Source organism: Neomonachus schauinslandi, chromosome 4 (assembly GCF_002201575.2).
Source record: "Neomonachus schauinslandi chromosome 4, ASM220157v2, whole genome shotgun sequence".
Lineage (NCBI taxonomy): Eukaryota > Metazoa > Chordata > Mammalia > Carnivora > Phocidae > Neomonachus > Neomonachus schauinslandi.
In genome coordinates, this window is record NC_058406.1 from 156,103,953 (window position 1) to 156,122,259 (window position 18,307).

The 18,307-nt window shown below is 36.6% G+C and overlaps 1 protein-coding gene across 1 annotated transcript in view; it reads left to right on the forward strand.

Annotated features, from left to right (window-relative positions):
* ZFPM2 (zinc finger protein, FOG family member 2) overlaps positions 1–18,307 on the forward strand; it is a 361,626-nt gene that overhangs the window by 188,304 nt on the left and 155,015 nt on the right. The window contains exon 5 of the mRNA XM_021688338.1: positions 17,298–17,409. Coding sequence (XP_021544013.1) covers positions 17,298–17,409 — 112 coding nt within the window. The remainder of the gene's footprint in view (positions 1–17,297; positions 17,410–18,307) is intronic.

Below are 18,307 nucleotides of genomic sequence, written 5' to 3' on the forward strand. Positions count from 1 at the left end.
GTAGGCCACCAGTACATGCCTGTGGATTGTTGGTTTGACTGAAATAGAGTTAAATTGATGTCAGGCCTACTTCTCATAAGTAGTCCCCCTTATCCTCATTTTGCTTTCCATGGCTGTAGTTACCCACAGTCGACTGAGGGCCAAAAGCAGATGAAACTCCTTCTGACGTAATGTTGGAGGGTCAGTAATAGCCTAATGCTACGTCACAGGGCCCGGGTCATTCCCCTCACTTCATCTCCCCCACATGGGCATTTTGTCATCTCACATCATTGCAAGAAGAAGGGCGAGTGCAGTACACTAAGCTATTTTGAGAGAGCGCACATTCACATAACTTTTATTATAGTATGGTGTTTATAATTCTGTTTTATCATTTGTTATCGTTATCGATCTCTTACTGTGCCTAATTTATTAATTAAACTTTATTATAAGTGTATATGTGGGAAAAAAACATATATAGGGTTCAGTACTATCCTCAGTTTCAGGCATCCATTGAGGGTCTTGGAATGTATCCCTTAAGGATAAGTGGATGTGGGGGAGAACTACTTCATTTACTTAAAATTCATGTGCCGACCAAAATTATGCAAATGAAATTGCATAATTAATTTGAGATTTCCCACTGGTTGTTCAGTTGGCAGCACAAGCAAATGATGACTGAGGTCAGGAATGATGTTGCCCTCCACAGTTTTCTATGTGAGCAAAGTAAACCATGGTGGAAAGGGTGTGTGTGGTGGGGAGTGGGTAGGGAAGGAGTAGAAAGGGAAAGGAAGAGTAAAGAAGGAATGGGGAAACAAAAGAGCACTGGAGAAGATGATTATAGGCAGCATGGATAATTATTATTGGAGTAAGTGTCAAACATTGGAGATCAAAGCTGATGAATTTTAAGTATATTAGAACTTTGGGTAAAGAATAATAAATATGATGCTAAGAAAAATCAGTGAAAAAATGACTTTGAAAAAGAATAGTGAATGGGTTCTCTGAATTTTGATGGGCAGGAGGGGTAAGAAATAAAACTAAAATGGAAGGAGCTCCAGATAGCTTTGGTGGACATCTGTTTTGTCTCATTGATGAAGAATCCACACTTTTGAAGGCATCCTTAGCCTCTGATCCTGTGCATAGCCTAGGTCCCCATAGAATCCCTCAATTTTGAGGCTTACCCACACTCTGATTTGGGTATTCAGTTTAAGGCTCTGTTAAGAGGAATGTGGAGAACTTGGCTAACTTCCAGAGCAGAGCAGTAAAAATAGTACCGTGAGAAAAGATTAAGGTTCCAGAATATCAAATCATCTTGCCCAAAAAATAGAAGGCTAATACATGATGTAAGTGCCTTTCAAGGTTGAAGAGATATTACCCTTCAACTGAAATTCCACCTTCATTTCGGAAAACTGAAAGCAAGTGATTTTGCATTACAACTGGACACGTTCAGGTTAGACCTTCTTAGGGTTAGACTTTTGGAACCTAGTAGTTTGCCAAAAAAACAAAATTCCCCACTTGTTATTAATTATCTCCAACACACCTTTTAGTTATTTCACTCGTTTTTATTAGCCAGTCACAGATCATTATATTTTTCCGAACAATTCCAGGGGCATGCATTATTTTATTAAACAATATCAGAAGTCCAAGATGTTACCTTATTATTATTTCTGTTTCTAAGCCTGGATACTTTAAATGTAAGCATTCCGAAGTGCTTGCTCCCTATGTTTTGAAATACTCTATTGCTTTTCTTTGATTCTAACTTGTTCATGTGGAGTTTCCTAAGAGGGAAACAGTGCTGGTTCATTAGTTATTTTCTCAAGTTTGTAAATTGCATGCGAAAAACTTTCACTAAGAGTCACCCCTCCTTAAAATCTTAGTCATGTTTTGTCTTCTGCAACAGTATACCTAAAATAGCTGAGAAATTCTGATGCCTTTTCTTTGTTTACTGATTTTAAGATCATTATGCATACTCTAATGCGTAATTATAATTATGCATTCATGATGTTACTTGTGCTGGCTTAACTCAGAAATAGTGTGAAGCAGCTAATCTCGAAGCTACAGGCTGTTTCCCATCACTTAGATTCTGATCAGAGCTGTTTGTTGAGTCTTATTGGAACGCGGACTCTATGTGCACCAGTCCCACGGCTGGACCCTTCCGTTTTATCATTAGTTTCACTCCCTGCCTTTTCTTTTTCTCTCCAAATTTGTGCTTTTAAGACAGGAAAACTACAAGATAATTTGGTTTTGTTGCATATGTGTAGTCTATTCACGGCAATTAAATGAGAGGGATCTCTAAAATTATCCATTTTATTTATAATCCACATTTAGTATTATATGTCATAAAAACAGACATAGTGCCATTTCTCATGCTTGAGATTTTACTATCAACCGGCTTTATCACTGAGTTTACTTCAGTGTCGTTTAAACTGGTCTAGTGCAAAACTACCAACCTTTCTTCCATATGTTATAGAATAGTGTGAGTTTGGCCAAAAATGAAGTTGGGGTCTGTGTATCTTAACCCATTGTGCCCTTATCAACGATTGCAAAGTATTCATGCATGCATATGGTGGAAAGGATGCTATCTACAACACTGTAAAGATAGTAACATTAAACACACACACACACACACACACACACACACACACACACTAGACCCTTGGTTATTAGAAACTGAAATTTGGATTAGTCTGTAATAGCACAACATGGGAATACATGCAGTTTCAAAAGATACGGAGGACAGAGCCGTAAATAAGGCATTTTGCTCTGCATAAGTCAGGGGGTAGAGCAAACTCTATTTGTGCTTGTAGTTTAACTTTCCTTTCTTGCAGACTTGAATTAGGGAAAATCCACTTCACTGTGAATTAGTGACATTGTTTTGTGATTCTCAAATGTAATGGGAGTGGAGCCCCACCAAAGAGTATGCTTGGAAGTATGTGTATTTGTTGAAGGGGCTCTGTCTCTGTTTCTAGGGGATGGGGCACCATTGTGTCAATTTTTTAATATACTTATAGCCACTGTGCTTATTTAAATTTCTGAATATTAAAGGACACCATGAGTGTGTTTTAAGACTTTGTTCCAGTGCATGGTATTAGAAAAATTTGCACTACCTAAAATTTTTGAACTAGCTCAGAAATGCCTAATTTAGAGTCCAAGGCAGGGGAATGGCATAATTAGGAGCTCAACGTCCAGAGCCTTTTCAAATTATTTCCCAGATGCCCTACAAGCAAATCTTTAGACCTTGTAGGTACTAGTAAAAAGGATAGGCAGAAAATTTGGAGTAATATCAACAGAACAAATTATTTTATAACCAGTATGTAGAGCTTTTCATCATACAAGGTAAGACTTTATTCAAGTAACCTTAAGTCGCCATGAAAATCTTTTCATTCTGTTGCTAGTGGTGTGGTCATCTCCCCACTAACCAATTTATTGAGTAGTTAAAAAGTCAAAAGATTGGTCAGAATAGTAAAATCTCTTACATATGTATAAGATGCTATATTGATCGTTCTGTTGATATCTGGACAGAGTAAATTAAATAGGCATAAGACTTTTCATAGATATTTAGCTGTTTCTTAAGTTTTTCCCCATTTCCCCAAGTCCGTATACATAATAATTATAAATGAACACTTAACTGTTTGTCAGGTATCAGTGTAAATGATTTATAAGTATCAATTTATCTCACATCACATCAGCCCCATGAGGTATTATTATTCTCATTTTACAGATGAGGAAACTGATACACAGAGAAGTAGAGTTTACTGACCGAGATCACATCATAGATGAGTAGCGAAGGTTGGATTTACACGTAAGCAGTCTGACTCTAGGACCCACGCTTTTAGCCACTGTGTTAACTCCCTGTCTGTTAAGTCTGTAGTATATGAACTGAGTAGGTTCCTGCTTCTTTTCCTCATGGTGCTTATCACATTGAAGAAAAATATTGTAGGTCATAAACAATATTTGAATTACAACTGAACTCTTTAGTTTCAGACACACTGATTCAAAAGAACTACGTTTTTTTCCATCTCTGCTCTGTTTCTACCCAGTGCTTTTTATTGAGGCTCCTTTTGAACTTCCCAGTTTATTTTGAACTTCTGTTGGCAGGTGAAACAGCTCTGATTATGTTTTGTTCAGTCTGCCTGTGAGCAACCCAGTTTAAGCTGGGGAACATGCTAACTAAACCCAAACTGGGATATTTCTTTAAGTGGAAACTCCCCGCCCTCTCCGCAAAGACCCCCATCAAGGAGCCAAGACTATATGATGCAGTTTAAGTTCCTTAAGTGGGTGCATCCAGAGATTCTGAAGAGTGGAACTGACCAGTCAGGCATGGCGGCCTTGCCGCCCAGAGTGTACATTGATGCCTCACTGTGAAGGACGGTGTTGAGGCTCTATTCTGTCTGTTGACCAGTTGGGTATGTAGAGAATCTATTATTCATTTGTTCTTGTGTGATCAGTGCTGAATTGAGTGAATTTTAGCCTAAAGACACTTTGGATTTCATCATGAATTCTGCTTATGATTGGAAAAGTTTATATAGGCTATGTTTTATCCTAAGTTATAAACATTTCTACAGGTATAAAAAATGCTTGTAGTCACAAAAATAAAAATCTTAAAAGCATTGCCTATTTTTCAATGTCTTTAATATCACTAAGTAGGCTATGTTCAGTTCTGTTCCTCTTATACCCACTTGATGCCTGATACTGATATTTAGTGTCTCAGCTAGACTTTTAAGACCCAAAACTGTGCAAATGTGAGAAATAATTCACTATAAACCTATAAATTTCACAGCTCGGAAAACCCTGAAGGTTATTAATGAGGCACCATGCAATTAGCTTATACAAAGTGCAGCTAGGAATCATGCATAATGTAAAACAGAAACTGCTAACCACTGACTCATGGAAGATCATTTAAGCTAGTTTTCATGGACATGAAGAATTGATATTTAACACAATTCCTAAGAAGATTCTTTTTGCTTTAACACCGTGGAAAGAATTTAGTTTCTTACAGATTTGCTAAGAGAAAAAGAGAAAACAGTTCATGGTTAAGGCAGTTTCCAGCAATGTGAATTTGAACAAGTTGTTTAATATTTTAGAATCTCAGTTTTTACCTTTACAAAATGGACATAACAGTGGAATTGTGAAAATTAATTCAACAAGTAGTGTAACACCTAGAGTTTTAGCACATAGTTAATGCTTAATGAAATGTTATAAATCATGTATTAGGGAAATGTGTCACTCTTCCACCCAGCTAAAATTCTTGTTTTACTGGGAATTCTGCATTTTGATGGAAACAAATTTCTTTAGTAGGAGTATTAGAAACATAAGCCAAACACTTGCATAGAGTAACATACCTGTTACAGCTTTAAGCTCATTACATACATTAACTCATTTAATCCTCAAAATAATCCTATGACATAAATACTTTCATTATACTTGTTTCAGAGATGAAGAAACAGAGTAGTTAAGTAACTTGCCCTAGGTCATACAGCTACTGGATGGAGATGTGGTGCAGGCTTAGTCAGCTTGACACCAAAGTACAAGTTTTAAAATTTGACTATTAATAAAGCATATTAAGTGTGATAATGTGTACGCACTTAAGATAGTATATACATAATTTATCTTGGCTACATTTCATAAAATATTTCCATTTTTGAAATATTTTTTAATTTTATCTTTGATATACTTATTAGTAATAATAATTAAATGGATATATAGTAAACTGATGTTGACAGAAGTAGAAGTGCATGGCTTAAACTAAGCTATAAATAAGAAAGATTTATAATTGGGTTTTAGATATAACTACTAAAAATATAAGCTATATTTTATAGATTTTCAGTGTATATTGGAGAAAGCCTCAGTATTTTTAAATTCAGAATTAAAGTGTAATCCTAAATTGTCATGAAGATCCCTTAAGATGAGTCTGTTAACCACTTCTCATCTATTACCATGCTGTCATTTGGTCATGGACCATCAAATATGCATTGAGATTTCCAAATGTATCAGTCATATACTTGACATATCATGAACCTGATTATAAATATTGTTTTAAATAATCTATGTGTATGTCATTTAAGCATTTTTATTATCAATACATTGTGAGCATCTAGAGGAGGTGTAACACATCTTTCATCATTCTATTCTTAAGAGTTTTATATGTAGTAGATGATTTAATAAATGTTTATTGAATGAATAATGAATATACTCAATTTCTAGTAAAGTAAAAAGTGGATATTTTAAAAGCAGAATAACCTAAATTAGTCTCTCAAAATAGAAATGGCATGGAGATATCCAAAAATAATGCTGATCAGTCATTACTAGTTAGAATGTTTATACATAAAGTTACATTTTTTATGTGGCAAAAACCACATCTTGGGGTGCCTGGGTGGCTCAGTCATTAAGCATCTGCCTTCAGCTCAGGTCACGATCCCAGGGTCCTGGAATCAAGCCCCGCATCGGGCTCCCTGCTCTGCCGGAAGCCTGCTTCTCCCTCTCCCACTCCCCCTGCTTGTGTTCCCTCTCTCACTGTGTCTCTCTGTCAAATAAATAAATAAAATCTTTAAAAAAAAAACAAAACACATCTGGACAATGTAAACCAACTTGGTCCGACCTTTAATATCATACAGATGCAGCTAAATGCAGAATTTAACCCCTGGTATTTGCACTCAACCATTAAGTTTTTATAGATGTGTTACTCTGTCATGTTAAGGTTATTTAGATAGTCTCTCTAGGGGTCCCTGGGCGGCTCAGTCGGTTAAACACCCAACTCTTGGTTTTGATTCAGGTCATGATCTCAGGGTCCTGGGATCGAGCCCCGCATTGGGCTCCATGCTCAGCGGGGAGTCTGCTTGAGGATTCTCTCCCTATCCCTCTCCCCAACCCCCGCCCTGCTCACCTGATCTCTCTCTCAAATAAATAATAAATCTTTAAAAAAATATTCTTCCTAACATACACGTTGATACTTTTATTCATATTTCTATTCCTTTTGTAAAGAATATGGTTTGAGAAGTTTGTCCAGGGTCAGTATTAATAAAGGTTTATCTCATTTGGTTCTGATTTCATACCATGCTCCTTTAGTTGCCCCACACCCACAGGTATATTGAACAAAGGCCCCCTGGATTGGGAGCATATAGAGGTGAACCTGTCTCTTTGGTCAGAGTCCTCTTCTGCTTGTTTTTCCCCACGGAAAGCAAGGCAGCTTGCATCCGGAAGGGAAGGCCACTCCCAGTGACTGGGCACTTGGCTTTTATTCCCTGGAAGTACAGAATTAGTAGAGTCCTTCTGCATCTGTTGATTTGGAAAAAAAATACTGAAAACTACTCTTGTGGTCAGAGTCTTACTTTAGATACTTAATTTAAGTGTTTGCAATATTCTTGTTATTAAAATGTCTCACAGATTAGATAAGCTTTGTTCTACTACTCTGTAGCACCTTCACACTTCTGCCAGTTAGACTGCCAAGCTTTGAAGCTTTTGCACCCAACTTTCAATAACTTGTCTCATAAAAATCTGCTTTCCCAAAAGGTGCTATATTTATCACAGTACCTACTGTATGGTTTAACAATGCCATCATTTTTCTTTTTTCTCTTTGGAGGGAGACACCTCTCTCGTTCCTGTTCTTCCATTTTTGCCATAGACTGTTACCATCAGTTTCAAATATCAGGTATATTTTAAGTTCCAGATATAGGGGAGTTCTTAATAATGTATGGTTACAGACAAAAATAAAGGTACATATCATGAAAACAAAACATGTAATGTTTTGGGGAAAAGAAAAACCCTTTGCATTTGGTTTTAAAATTTACTATATTGTTAATACCAGGATTGCCCTTTTTTTCTTTGGAGGGGAAGGGCTGATACTAAGATTGGCTCAAATGGTAATAAAGAGACAGTTTAAAAGGTGTCCAAAAGATTCATTACATACTGCAGTAGATTAATTCATGAGGGACAGACATATCTCAGTATCTGAGGATGACTTTGTGCAGGATAGAGCTTTTTCTTTCTTCCACCGAATGCCTTTGGGGTAAATCTCAAAAAGAGACTGCTGAATAGAATTGACCCCTATTTTTTTTTTATGTGTAAATAGGTCATCGATAGTTGAATGTCTGTATATACATCTGTTACCCACTCTGTATAATTCTTCATACTAACATTTTTATTTTGACCACACCACTTTCTCTGACCGCACCATTTTCCTTGTATTAATATCCCAAGGTAAAGTAAATTAGATGGCTTTATTAACTGCTTGAGCAATAAAAAATAAATAAATAAATAATAGCATTTCCTTAAGATAGTGTAAGCCCAGTGTGTTGAATTTTCATATATATCTTCTCCACACTCAAGATTTGAGTTTAGACTTGACAAAAATTCTATGGTAGAAAACCTTATGATATTATTGTCAAGCTGTAAGGACACTGGAGATCATCTTACAAAGGAGAAAGATGAGACCCTGAGAGGTTAAGTGATTGGCCCCAGGTCACACAGCTGGGATCATGGCTTTCTGGATCCCTGAATCCCGCCACAGGTTTATGTGAGGAGGGATACCCCAGAGCAATTTACTTTTTCCTTCCCAAGGCTTCGGTGCTGACGACACTCTTTTGCACATTGCACTAGGTGCAAGCCCAGAAATTCTGCCAGGAGCAAAACAACACTCCTTAAACACTCTGTGACTTTCAGAACTGTATAAAATAAAAGGTTGAAGTTAATGGTTGCCAGCTTTCAGGGAGTAGTTCCTCTTTGGAGCCAAATATATGTGGAGAACAGATGAGACTGTGGGAGTAAGTTGGCAAAAGGGAAAGAGAAATGAATCTCTTCTTTTTTTGAAAATGAAAGTATAAATAAATACCTGGGTAACTTGGATGTTTATTATTCATTTAGAGAGTCTTCCCACTTGAAAAATGAAATATCTGTATCTTTAATATGAGGATTCTTGAATAATAATTTTATATTATATTTCTAATGATCATGAAATAATCTTTTTTTTTTTGTTTGGAAGCAAAGAGATTATTTTAATGACCTGGATATATGGAACTATTTGTGTTCACGTTCTTAAAAGATCATTATTTCTTATACTGAAATTCCTGTATTTAAGAGTGACTCATGTTGCAATAATGGGTTTCCATAATTTTGAGAACTCAAAGCAAATATACCTCAGAGATAATGATTATTTAAATTTTTGGTTCATAGAGATAAAACAGTCTTTGACATAAGGAGTATGGATATAGGAGCCAAGAATTCTATCATTTTATTTCACACTCATTTTGTTTTTGAAAAGTCTCTTATCGTGTTTGAGATCCCACAGTGATCTTAAAGACGCTTGTTAGCAGAAGCTCTCTGGGATTTCACTCTCATGCTGTCCTTAAGGGGTATTTTGTAGAATTGTGCTCAAGAGAAACACTATTCTAATGAAACCTTCCTGGGATTTTCATTCATAAATCTGTTCTGTGCCTAATGGTATAGTGTAGTGGTCCTTGTTAGAGCACATTACTGATGCCTTTCCAATTTAGACTTCTCACGTTTTTTCCAATTTAAGAGTATTCTTAATTTATTTGAACTTGAGTTTGAAAATGTATCTAGCGCATCAGTTTTTTTCAAGCAATGGAAATTTGATAATCTTTTACTAAGTTGAGTTTTGTTGTTTCTTTAACAATTACTATAGGTAAAATACTTGGTATGAGTTTGGAAGTTCCTGAAGTTACTTCTTCAATTTTAAATTTTTTTTAAGTTTGTATTTATTTATTCATTTAAGTAATATGTACACCCAGTGTGGGGCTCAAACTCAGACCCCAAGATCAAGAGCTTCATGCTCTTCCAGCAGAGCCAGCCAGGCACCCTGGAAGTTACCTCTTTAAATCTGTTTGTACATCTCTGTGTTTTTGTCTCTCTGTCTCTCTCTCTCTCTCTATTTCTCTCGTTTTTAGACACAATAAACAAAAGGAAGATGGCAACTCTCACCCAAGGTACATCCCAATGTAGTTCAGTGGCCATTTCATTCTTTTTTAAGTATAAGCACATGACTTTAATGGAAACACATGATACACCTAGTCATATCTGAATGATGTCTGGCATTCATTAGACATGGAGAATATTTAGGTGTTATTGTTAGAACCTGCTTTTATATCATCACACAGGTAATGTTGACCCTGCAAGACCACATGGAATAGAGTTATTCTGTTTCTGTAATTTAAAGTATCCTCTATTCTTGGAATGAAAAAAAAAATTCTTGGCCTCCAAAGCATCAAGCTCAAACATTTCACATGGTGTCCTATATAACTTTTTTTTATTATGCTATGTTAATCACCATACATTACATCATTAGTTTTTGATGTAGTGTTCCATGATTCATTGTTTGTGTATAACACCCAGTGCTCCTATATAACTTTTTAAAGGATGTTTACTAAAAAACACAGTTTTATTAGGTGGAAATCATCATACTAAATGTTATCTTTTTTTTAGATTTTATTTACTGATTTTTTTTAAGACTCTCCACCCAGTGTGGGGCTCGAACTCACAAAACCTGTGATCAAGAGTCGCATGCTCTGCCAACAGACCCCCCAAGTGCCCCCATACTAAAAGTTTTATAGTTCCAGTCGGGTCAGTAATGTTGAGACTATATGCCATGCGTAGAATTACTGAAAACACACTTGTATAGAGCCTTGAGTTATATTACTTGACATTTCTCCCCACTTTTGGTAGTCCAAGATTTTAAGTTATTTTGCGCCCATAGGATAGGCTGTTGGTGAAGGGAATTTTTAAATTCAAGCTCACTGTCACCAGAGACTTCACACAGTTAAAGGGAGAGTGATACAATGTTTTCGTGACTGTCAGATTGTGTTTGAATTTAATTCCAGTATGGAGAACTGTTTGGATATATTAACTGAAACTTTTACTGTTTAGTAAAGTACAAGGTCAAATCACATACAGTACCATTTTTTCATTTAGATGTAGACAATAATTCAGTTGGGGGAGAGTGGCCATTTTTCTGGTTCTAACTATATAAATCTAATGTCTACAGTAATTTGGAAAATTTTCTATGCCTACTATCAAATATGTTTTTATAGCTGAGAGAATAGAAACAGCGATGAATTGTTAAAACAGCTATGAATTTTGCCAAATAGGCTTCAAGCCCTCTTCACCTATTGCCCAGTTAAGGAATCAACATCCTGAGAGCATTTTTATCAGCATCAAACTACCTCTCATGGCATTGGCTTGAGATTCTCTAGTGAGATTTTGTTATATTTCCTCAACTAAAGTCAGTGGAGGCCAATTTTTCCATCAAGTGACTCTTCTAGCTCTTTTAAAAGGCTGTAAAGTCAGGCTCTTCTCATAGGTCAGATTTTCCTAAGACTTCTAGCTCTTCCTAAGCCTCATTTTGGAAATCCTCAACAAATATTTCCAGCAAAATTTGGAATCCCTAAGACAGCATTATGTCACCAGTTTCTTGGGTTAGAATTATCCTCTGTGCTTTACCTTTGGGCTGTCTACTTTTATCTCCATTAACCTTTTGGCTTGAGTATAAACATTTATTGAAGGCTACCTCCTTTGTCGGTCCAGTAACTCCAAAGGTTAGTGAGAAGTGGATGCTAGTTTGACCTCTTTTATCCACATTAGATGATTCTAATTATTCCTAAGAAATGACACTTTTGACCCATTTTGTCCTTGTCAAGTTTGTCTAGTTGTGGGCTGTCGAAGCGTGAAACTCTGGGTTCAAACAGTGTCCAGGAGTGCACATTTTTCTAACTTACAATGCGGAGCCTCAAAAGTGCACACTATTTCTTTTTCTTTTTAAAACATGCCAGTTTAACTGAAACTCAGGGCTCCTGTTATGTCCCTTGAATTGATTTATTCCTGAAAGAGACCACCTAGATATGAAGTGCAAACTTTAACCTGTAAAAACCCATGGGTTATTGAATACGGGAAAAAAGAAAAAAAAAAAAACAAAAAAAACCCTTTACATAAGTGAGGATAAGCTAGGTTTTGCTGAGGTTGCAAGCAACTCTAATATCACAGCAACATTTTACATAAAGAAAGAAGTTTATTTCCTTATCACGCTATGTGGCCATTATGATTCCTGGGGCTTCCTCCTTACATGGTTCCACGATCACTTCAGCAAAAGCAAGGCGTGATGGTGAGTCCATTGGCTCTTACAACTTCTCTGTGGAAGTGATTGTTCAATTTTATTGGTCCAGTGAGGTCATAGGCCATCCCTAACTTGAACAGAGATCTGGAAAGCAGAGAGCTGGGAACAACGGATCAGTAGCACTAGTGACTACTACCAGGTTTAAATTGGATACTTAAGAGTTTTTGTCTTGACTTTTATGCAAATAGCGACAAACATGATCAGCACCTGAGAAATAGTAAGGATTCAGTAAATGTTTTTGGACATTTTTCATTCATTTATTCATGTAGCTATTCAGCAGATTTGGGCATGCATCTGCAGTGCACTAAACACCATGCTGGTTGCTTTATAAGACTTTCCTTGAGATAGAAATGATTTGGCAGATGTGTGTTCTGAAATTCAGGACAGTCGAGTTTAAGTGGTTTTCCGGTCACAGAGCCTGCCCATAGCACGTAGTAGGATTCAAACCGAGGCCATCTGACTCCAAGAACAGTAATGTCCTTTTGGTTCCATCCCAACTGTAAGGTCGATGGTAAATCATGAAACGTTTTAAATACTTAATTGTAGGAGCGGAAATTATTACAATCACCACTATGTATGTTCTTGTACTTGAAGACAAGAACATTAAGCATATCTAATGACTGTGGAATGACAATGTAGATTTTTTGTTATTCCAACGAAGAAGCTGTTTCACACTTTTGAGTACTTTTGATAAGAACTTAAAGTCTTTTTTTTTTTTAACTGTAAGTCAGTAAACCCACATGCCTTTTGTATTAGTTTTCTATTGCTGCTGAAACAGATTACCACAAATTTAGTGGCTTAAAACAACACAAATTTATTATCAGTTCTGTAGATCGGATCCAGTATGGGATCTCAGTAGACTAAGATCAAGATGTCAGCAGGATGCTTTCCTTTCTGGAGGTTCTAGGGGAGAATACCTTTCCCACCATTCGAGCTGGTGGCAGAATTCAGTTCCTTGAGGTTGCAGAACGGAGGTCCCTGTTTCCTTGCTTCCTGTAACTGAGAGTCATCCCAGTTTCCAGACACTGTAGTGTTCCTTAGTTTATAGTCTCAGTATGCCATCTTCAAAGACACCAAAGGCAGTGGAATCCTTTTCATATGGAATCCCTTTGATCTACTGTTTTGCCTCTCTCTTCTATGTGTTAGATGGGGCCTATCCAGATAATCCAGGATACTCTCACCATTTCATGGTCCTAAACTTTAATCACATCTTTAAAATCCCTTTTCCCAAGTAAGGTAATATATTCCCAGGTTCCAAGGAATTGGGGCATGGACACTGTTTCTCTATCACAACTTTTATATCCACTCTCTTCCCGACATATTATGCCAACTATATCCTCTGTAGGAAGCTAATAAACATCTTGGCCTTACTTTCTTTATTTGTGAAATTAGGGAATGAAACTCACTGAACTTCAAAGTTGCTTCCAGCTCTTAAAATTCTAGACTTGTGTGAGTCCTTGTGATAGAGACATGGGAAAGTAAACCTAATGATCAATGTGGATATTATTGTTATTTTCTATTCATGGATTTTGCTGGAGTGTAGATTTCATATAATCCTGGATAACTCCTTCCTTCTCACACTTGGTAATCTTCTTTGAAGTCAGTCAATCTCTACAAAAGTTGTCTTCTTCAGAAAGAAATTGACTTACCTCCTCAAAACTGTAATAACTGGTCCCTTGAGATTTTTTATCTACTTATTATTTACTTTATAGCTTGGGTATAGCTTTCAGCAAGTCTTTGCTACATTTTTGCTTTTGCTTTATTGGTTTAGAGGAAAAGAAATTGTTTTTCCTTCGATTCAGTTTCTTAATAAGTCAGATTCTACCTATGCCCAGGTGTAATAAAGATTTCCAAGGTTTTAAAACACATGATACCTAACTTACTTCTAAGGAAATATACTAATTAACTATTTTTATTTGTACCATAAAATTAATTCCTTCAAATCCTAATTTGCTTATGTACTAAATGGAGAAAATGTTAATACCTAAGTCCTAGAGTTAAAAAATCAAAAAAGGTAATTGAGAAGAAGTACAATACCCAACATTTAGTGCTCAATAGATATAAACCACCAATATTGTTCTAACCATAGTAGTAGTAGGTGTGGAGGTGAATGAGTCATCCCAGTTTGCCCAGGAATTTCCGGTTGAAGTGCTGAAAATCCAGCATCCTGGGAGACCCTTCAATCCCAGGAAAGCCCAGATGGTTGGTCACCCCAGGAGTGGTAGTGTCTGGAAACAAAGCTAGACATAAAAATAGCGTCCTCCTTCTACCAGCTATTTGACCTAAAAGAAATTATTAATCTTTGAGTTGCAGGGTTTTTTTGGTGGTTGTCTTTTTTTTTTTTTAATCTGAGAATGGACATCAGGACTAAATAAGTCAGGGAAGTGTCTAAGAAAGTCCCTGCACAAGTTGCATACATGGTAGCACCCTTATTCTTCCTGATTAAACAGTCTTAACTGATTTCCTTTGCCAAGAAATTAAAGCATAAAGGGTTTTGCCTGGTATGAAAAGGTCCTTCAAAATATGCTTCTCACCTGCCCTTCCAGACAAATTGCTGTTATGTTTCTTCCACTTATCAATAATAATAATAATGATTATAATGATGATAACTATGCATATCTAGTGCTTTCTACGTACCAAGAACAGCTCTAACGACTTTGTAAGTAGTTAAAACCAAAGAGTCCCAGAAAGACTCACTATTTCCTGTACTTATGACTCTCTTATAAACTGCTCAGATTTTGCCCATTCTATACCACCAATTGCAAATTCTCCCTGTTTATCCTTTAAGATCTTGTCTGAATGTTACCTTCTCTTTATCTTCCCAGAATCCACACAACAGAAGTTTCTCTCTTGCCCTGCATTAATCCCAAAACAATTTACACATGACTTTGCACTCCTTACCATGCTGCTTTTTGCATTATATTAAACTTTTTCTTATGTACCCATATCTTTCACCAAAAAAGATCTCCTCACATTCCTAGCACCAAACACAGGACCACGGTGAAGGTGGTTTGTATGTTCATAAATGATGGAAGATTATAGTATCAGCAAAATCAATTGATTTGCTCTACACTAAAAGATTCCCTAAAGAATTTAAGTGATCAATATCTATTTTTCATATTATCTGTGGAAAATTGTAAGAGCTGATTTACTGTGTAGAAATCTATGTGGCTTTAAGAACTATGGAGTATAAAGATTAAATAAAAGGCATGTCTTTCCCATGAAATAACAGTACAGTAGAAATGGGGGAGGTGCCTTTTTTTGAATTCTGTTCTTTAAAACCAGAAGAGAGAAGGTGTTAGCAATAAGACCACAAAATCTCCCACATCCGGTTTTATTGAAATGGTGCACTCTCTCCTGTGACTTCTTCTGCCTACTGCTTGGAGACCTGCTGGCCCTGATCTGTGGATTTACCAGTTTCTCTGGTAGTAAGAGAAGCAGACATATGCATAATTAAGACCTAATATTTAAATGGATATTGGTTTATCATTTCAGATTGAAGAAGCTTGCTTGTCTGCAATTCTGTTTTCAAACAAATAAAAATGGTCACTCAGACTAATAACCATAAAGATAACTTGATAACATTTTTGCCTGTATTATTAAAAAAATGATATAATATAAAATTACTTCTTTCCTCTAGGATTTTCACATAACCATCCTGCAAGACTGTTCTTTCAGGAACAATTTCTATAGTTTGTTACTAGAGAAGTTTCTCTGAACGTGTAAAGCACCAGATAGATGTTTGCCAAATATTAAGATATGTAGTTGAAAAATTAAGAATTTAAAATGAATCAAAGTATGAATATAAAAAAAATTACTATGCTAATATTTCTCACCATTGATCTGGTTTACCATCTCTTTTAATATTTGAAATATTTTTTCAGATTTTTTTTTTAATTTATCCATTATGGTTGATTTTTTCATTAAACAGTATATTTCATGGTAGTTTACCTCTTATAATATAATTGATACTTCAAGAAATGGGTTAACATTCATCTTATGCCTAGTTGTCAATATGGGTTTGCAGCTAACAATAGATCCGTGTCTCAGACGTTATCATTGTTGTCATTCAGCGGGTGAAATGGGTTTTCCAGATTCCTGAGGGATTTGAAATGACCAGATTACATGGAACTCCTCAAGTGAATACTTATTAATGCCAATTTGGGAAATTTGCAGCAAAGTCCCAGAATGAGCTAAGATCTCTTTGGCAGGATCATATCTAGGTGAAGATTCAGTTCAAAAATTACCTTGAGACCCTTGCATTGTAGTCTGTGTTGTGGTTTTGTGATATTTGATATACAGACATGGTCTGGTGGATGATAAAAGTCTGAATGCCAGTTCACTGTGACTCATCGGGAAACAACAGTCTTGCTAAAGCTCACTTGTTTCCTCCCCAGTTTATTTCCTGCCATGTTTAACGTAATTAAAGACAAATAATTTGGATGCCAAACACCCTAAAATGATGAACCTTTTGAGCCTTATATTTAAAACGTACAACTGGAAATACTTTGTTAGAACTAGGGCAAATGTCTCCCCGCTTTCTGTGCTTCTCAGAGCGAGGGACGTCATGCTTTAGTTGCTCTGCATCTGAATTTATTCACGAGTCCTCTTTTATAGTCTTTCTGGAGACAATGTATGGTGAATCATTAGCATTATTATTATTTCAGTTACCCTGAGACTACATATCCACACTTAGCAGAGGGGGTTGGGTAGATTTCATTATTCATTTGAAATAAATTCCTGCTCTAATATAAATGTTGCTCAGGATAGAGCTTTGAAATGGATCCTGATTCTTTAAATTCTTTCCTGTCTGTTTCAGGAAATAGTGAGATCCTGTTGATAGTAAAGTACAATGTGTCTAAAGTTCACTTCTAAACACTCTGCTCTTTGCAATGAAAGTCATCTGCATTCTCTTTATAATTCAGAGCCGCAAGAGATCTGTCTAATCTTGGAGATCTGATCCAGTATCATTTAGGAAAAAAAAAATCCTTGATAATAATTCTACCATTCAGATTAGTGAAAGCAGTAAATCCTTACAGCTTCTGTCGTCTTAAAAAGATATTATGAGACAGGGGAATAAGGACTTGGATTATGGTTTGGGAGATTTAGTTGTTTGTAAAAATAAAATGATTAGTACAGTTATTATTCAAGTTTTTAATCAACGAAAGCAAATGGCATCTGTTTGTTATCATTCTTTCCACAGAAGACAAAGGCTCAGGTCCCGATGGTGCTGACGGCTGGTCCCAAGTGGCTACTGGATGTGACTTGGCAAGGAGTGGAAGACAACCAAAACAACTGCATTGTGTACAGCAAAGGTAAATGCAGGATCATTTCCCTCTCTCTTGGCAAGTTGTGGAACCGGAGCAAGGCAGGACCCCACCAAGTGCGCTGTAATGGGAACGCAAAGGGAAATGCGATCCTCTCTCTTCCTTTTTCTCAAGAATCTCTCTAACCTCTGTTTCCAGCAAAGCGTCCTGGGCTTTTCCTGTACAATATAAGACAGAAAGTGTTATACCATTAATGACTTAGCACTGCGCACACTTCCCGAACCCTGTATTTGAGTGGTGTGACTGGGACCTTCCTTGCTTTTGGCTTTATTGATAGCCAGTTTGATGAAATCCCAGGTTCCTCCCTCTTAGACATTACAGAAAGTAAATTCCTTTTGCAGTTTAGCAGTTCGTGTCCAGGTACATGCTCCAGGCGGCGCTGCCTTCCAGCCTCTTGAAATCACTCATGATGAGGATAGCTGAAAGTGAAACCATTGCAAAGACAGAGAATTCTTCCCCATGGTGATTTCTGAAAGGCAGGAGGCAAACGGGGAAAGAGGAAGCCGATGGCTTGCAGAGCTTTACCTTTGATTTGCTCAGTGTGACATCAGCCTAGACCCGTCATCTAGCTACACACCCTGGCTACAAAAGAGCCGAAGGTCTGTGATAGCACTTCCAGACGCAGGCCCCTCTTCATGTGTGGTGTGGTTTGGGGCACTTTTCTCCAAATTCAAGTTATGGGCCCCAGCTCTGTACTCTTACGGTGAAATCCCTAATCGTGCCTCTTCGTAAATATTGCAAAACCTTGGGCTTCTCATGTTTAATTTCTTTTAGCTTTCTTTTTTAACCAAACAGACCTACTGAGATCAAAGATTTATTTGTACATTGAACCTAGAAACCATAAAAGCATACAAGGGAACAAGCAAATAAGCACCCCTATCAATAT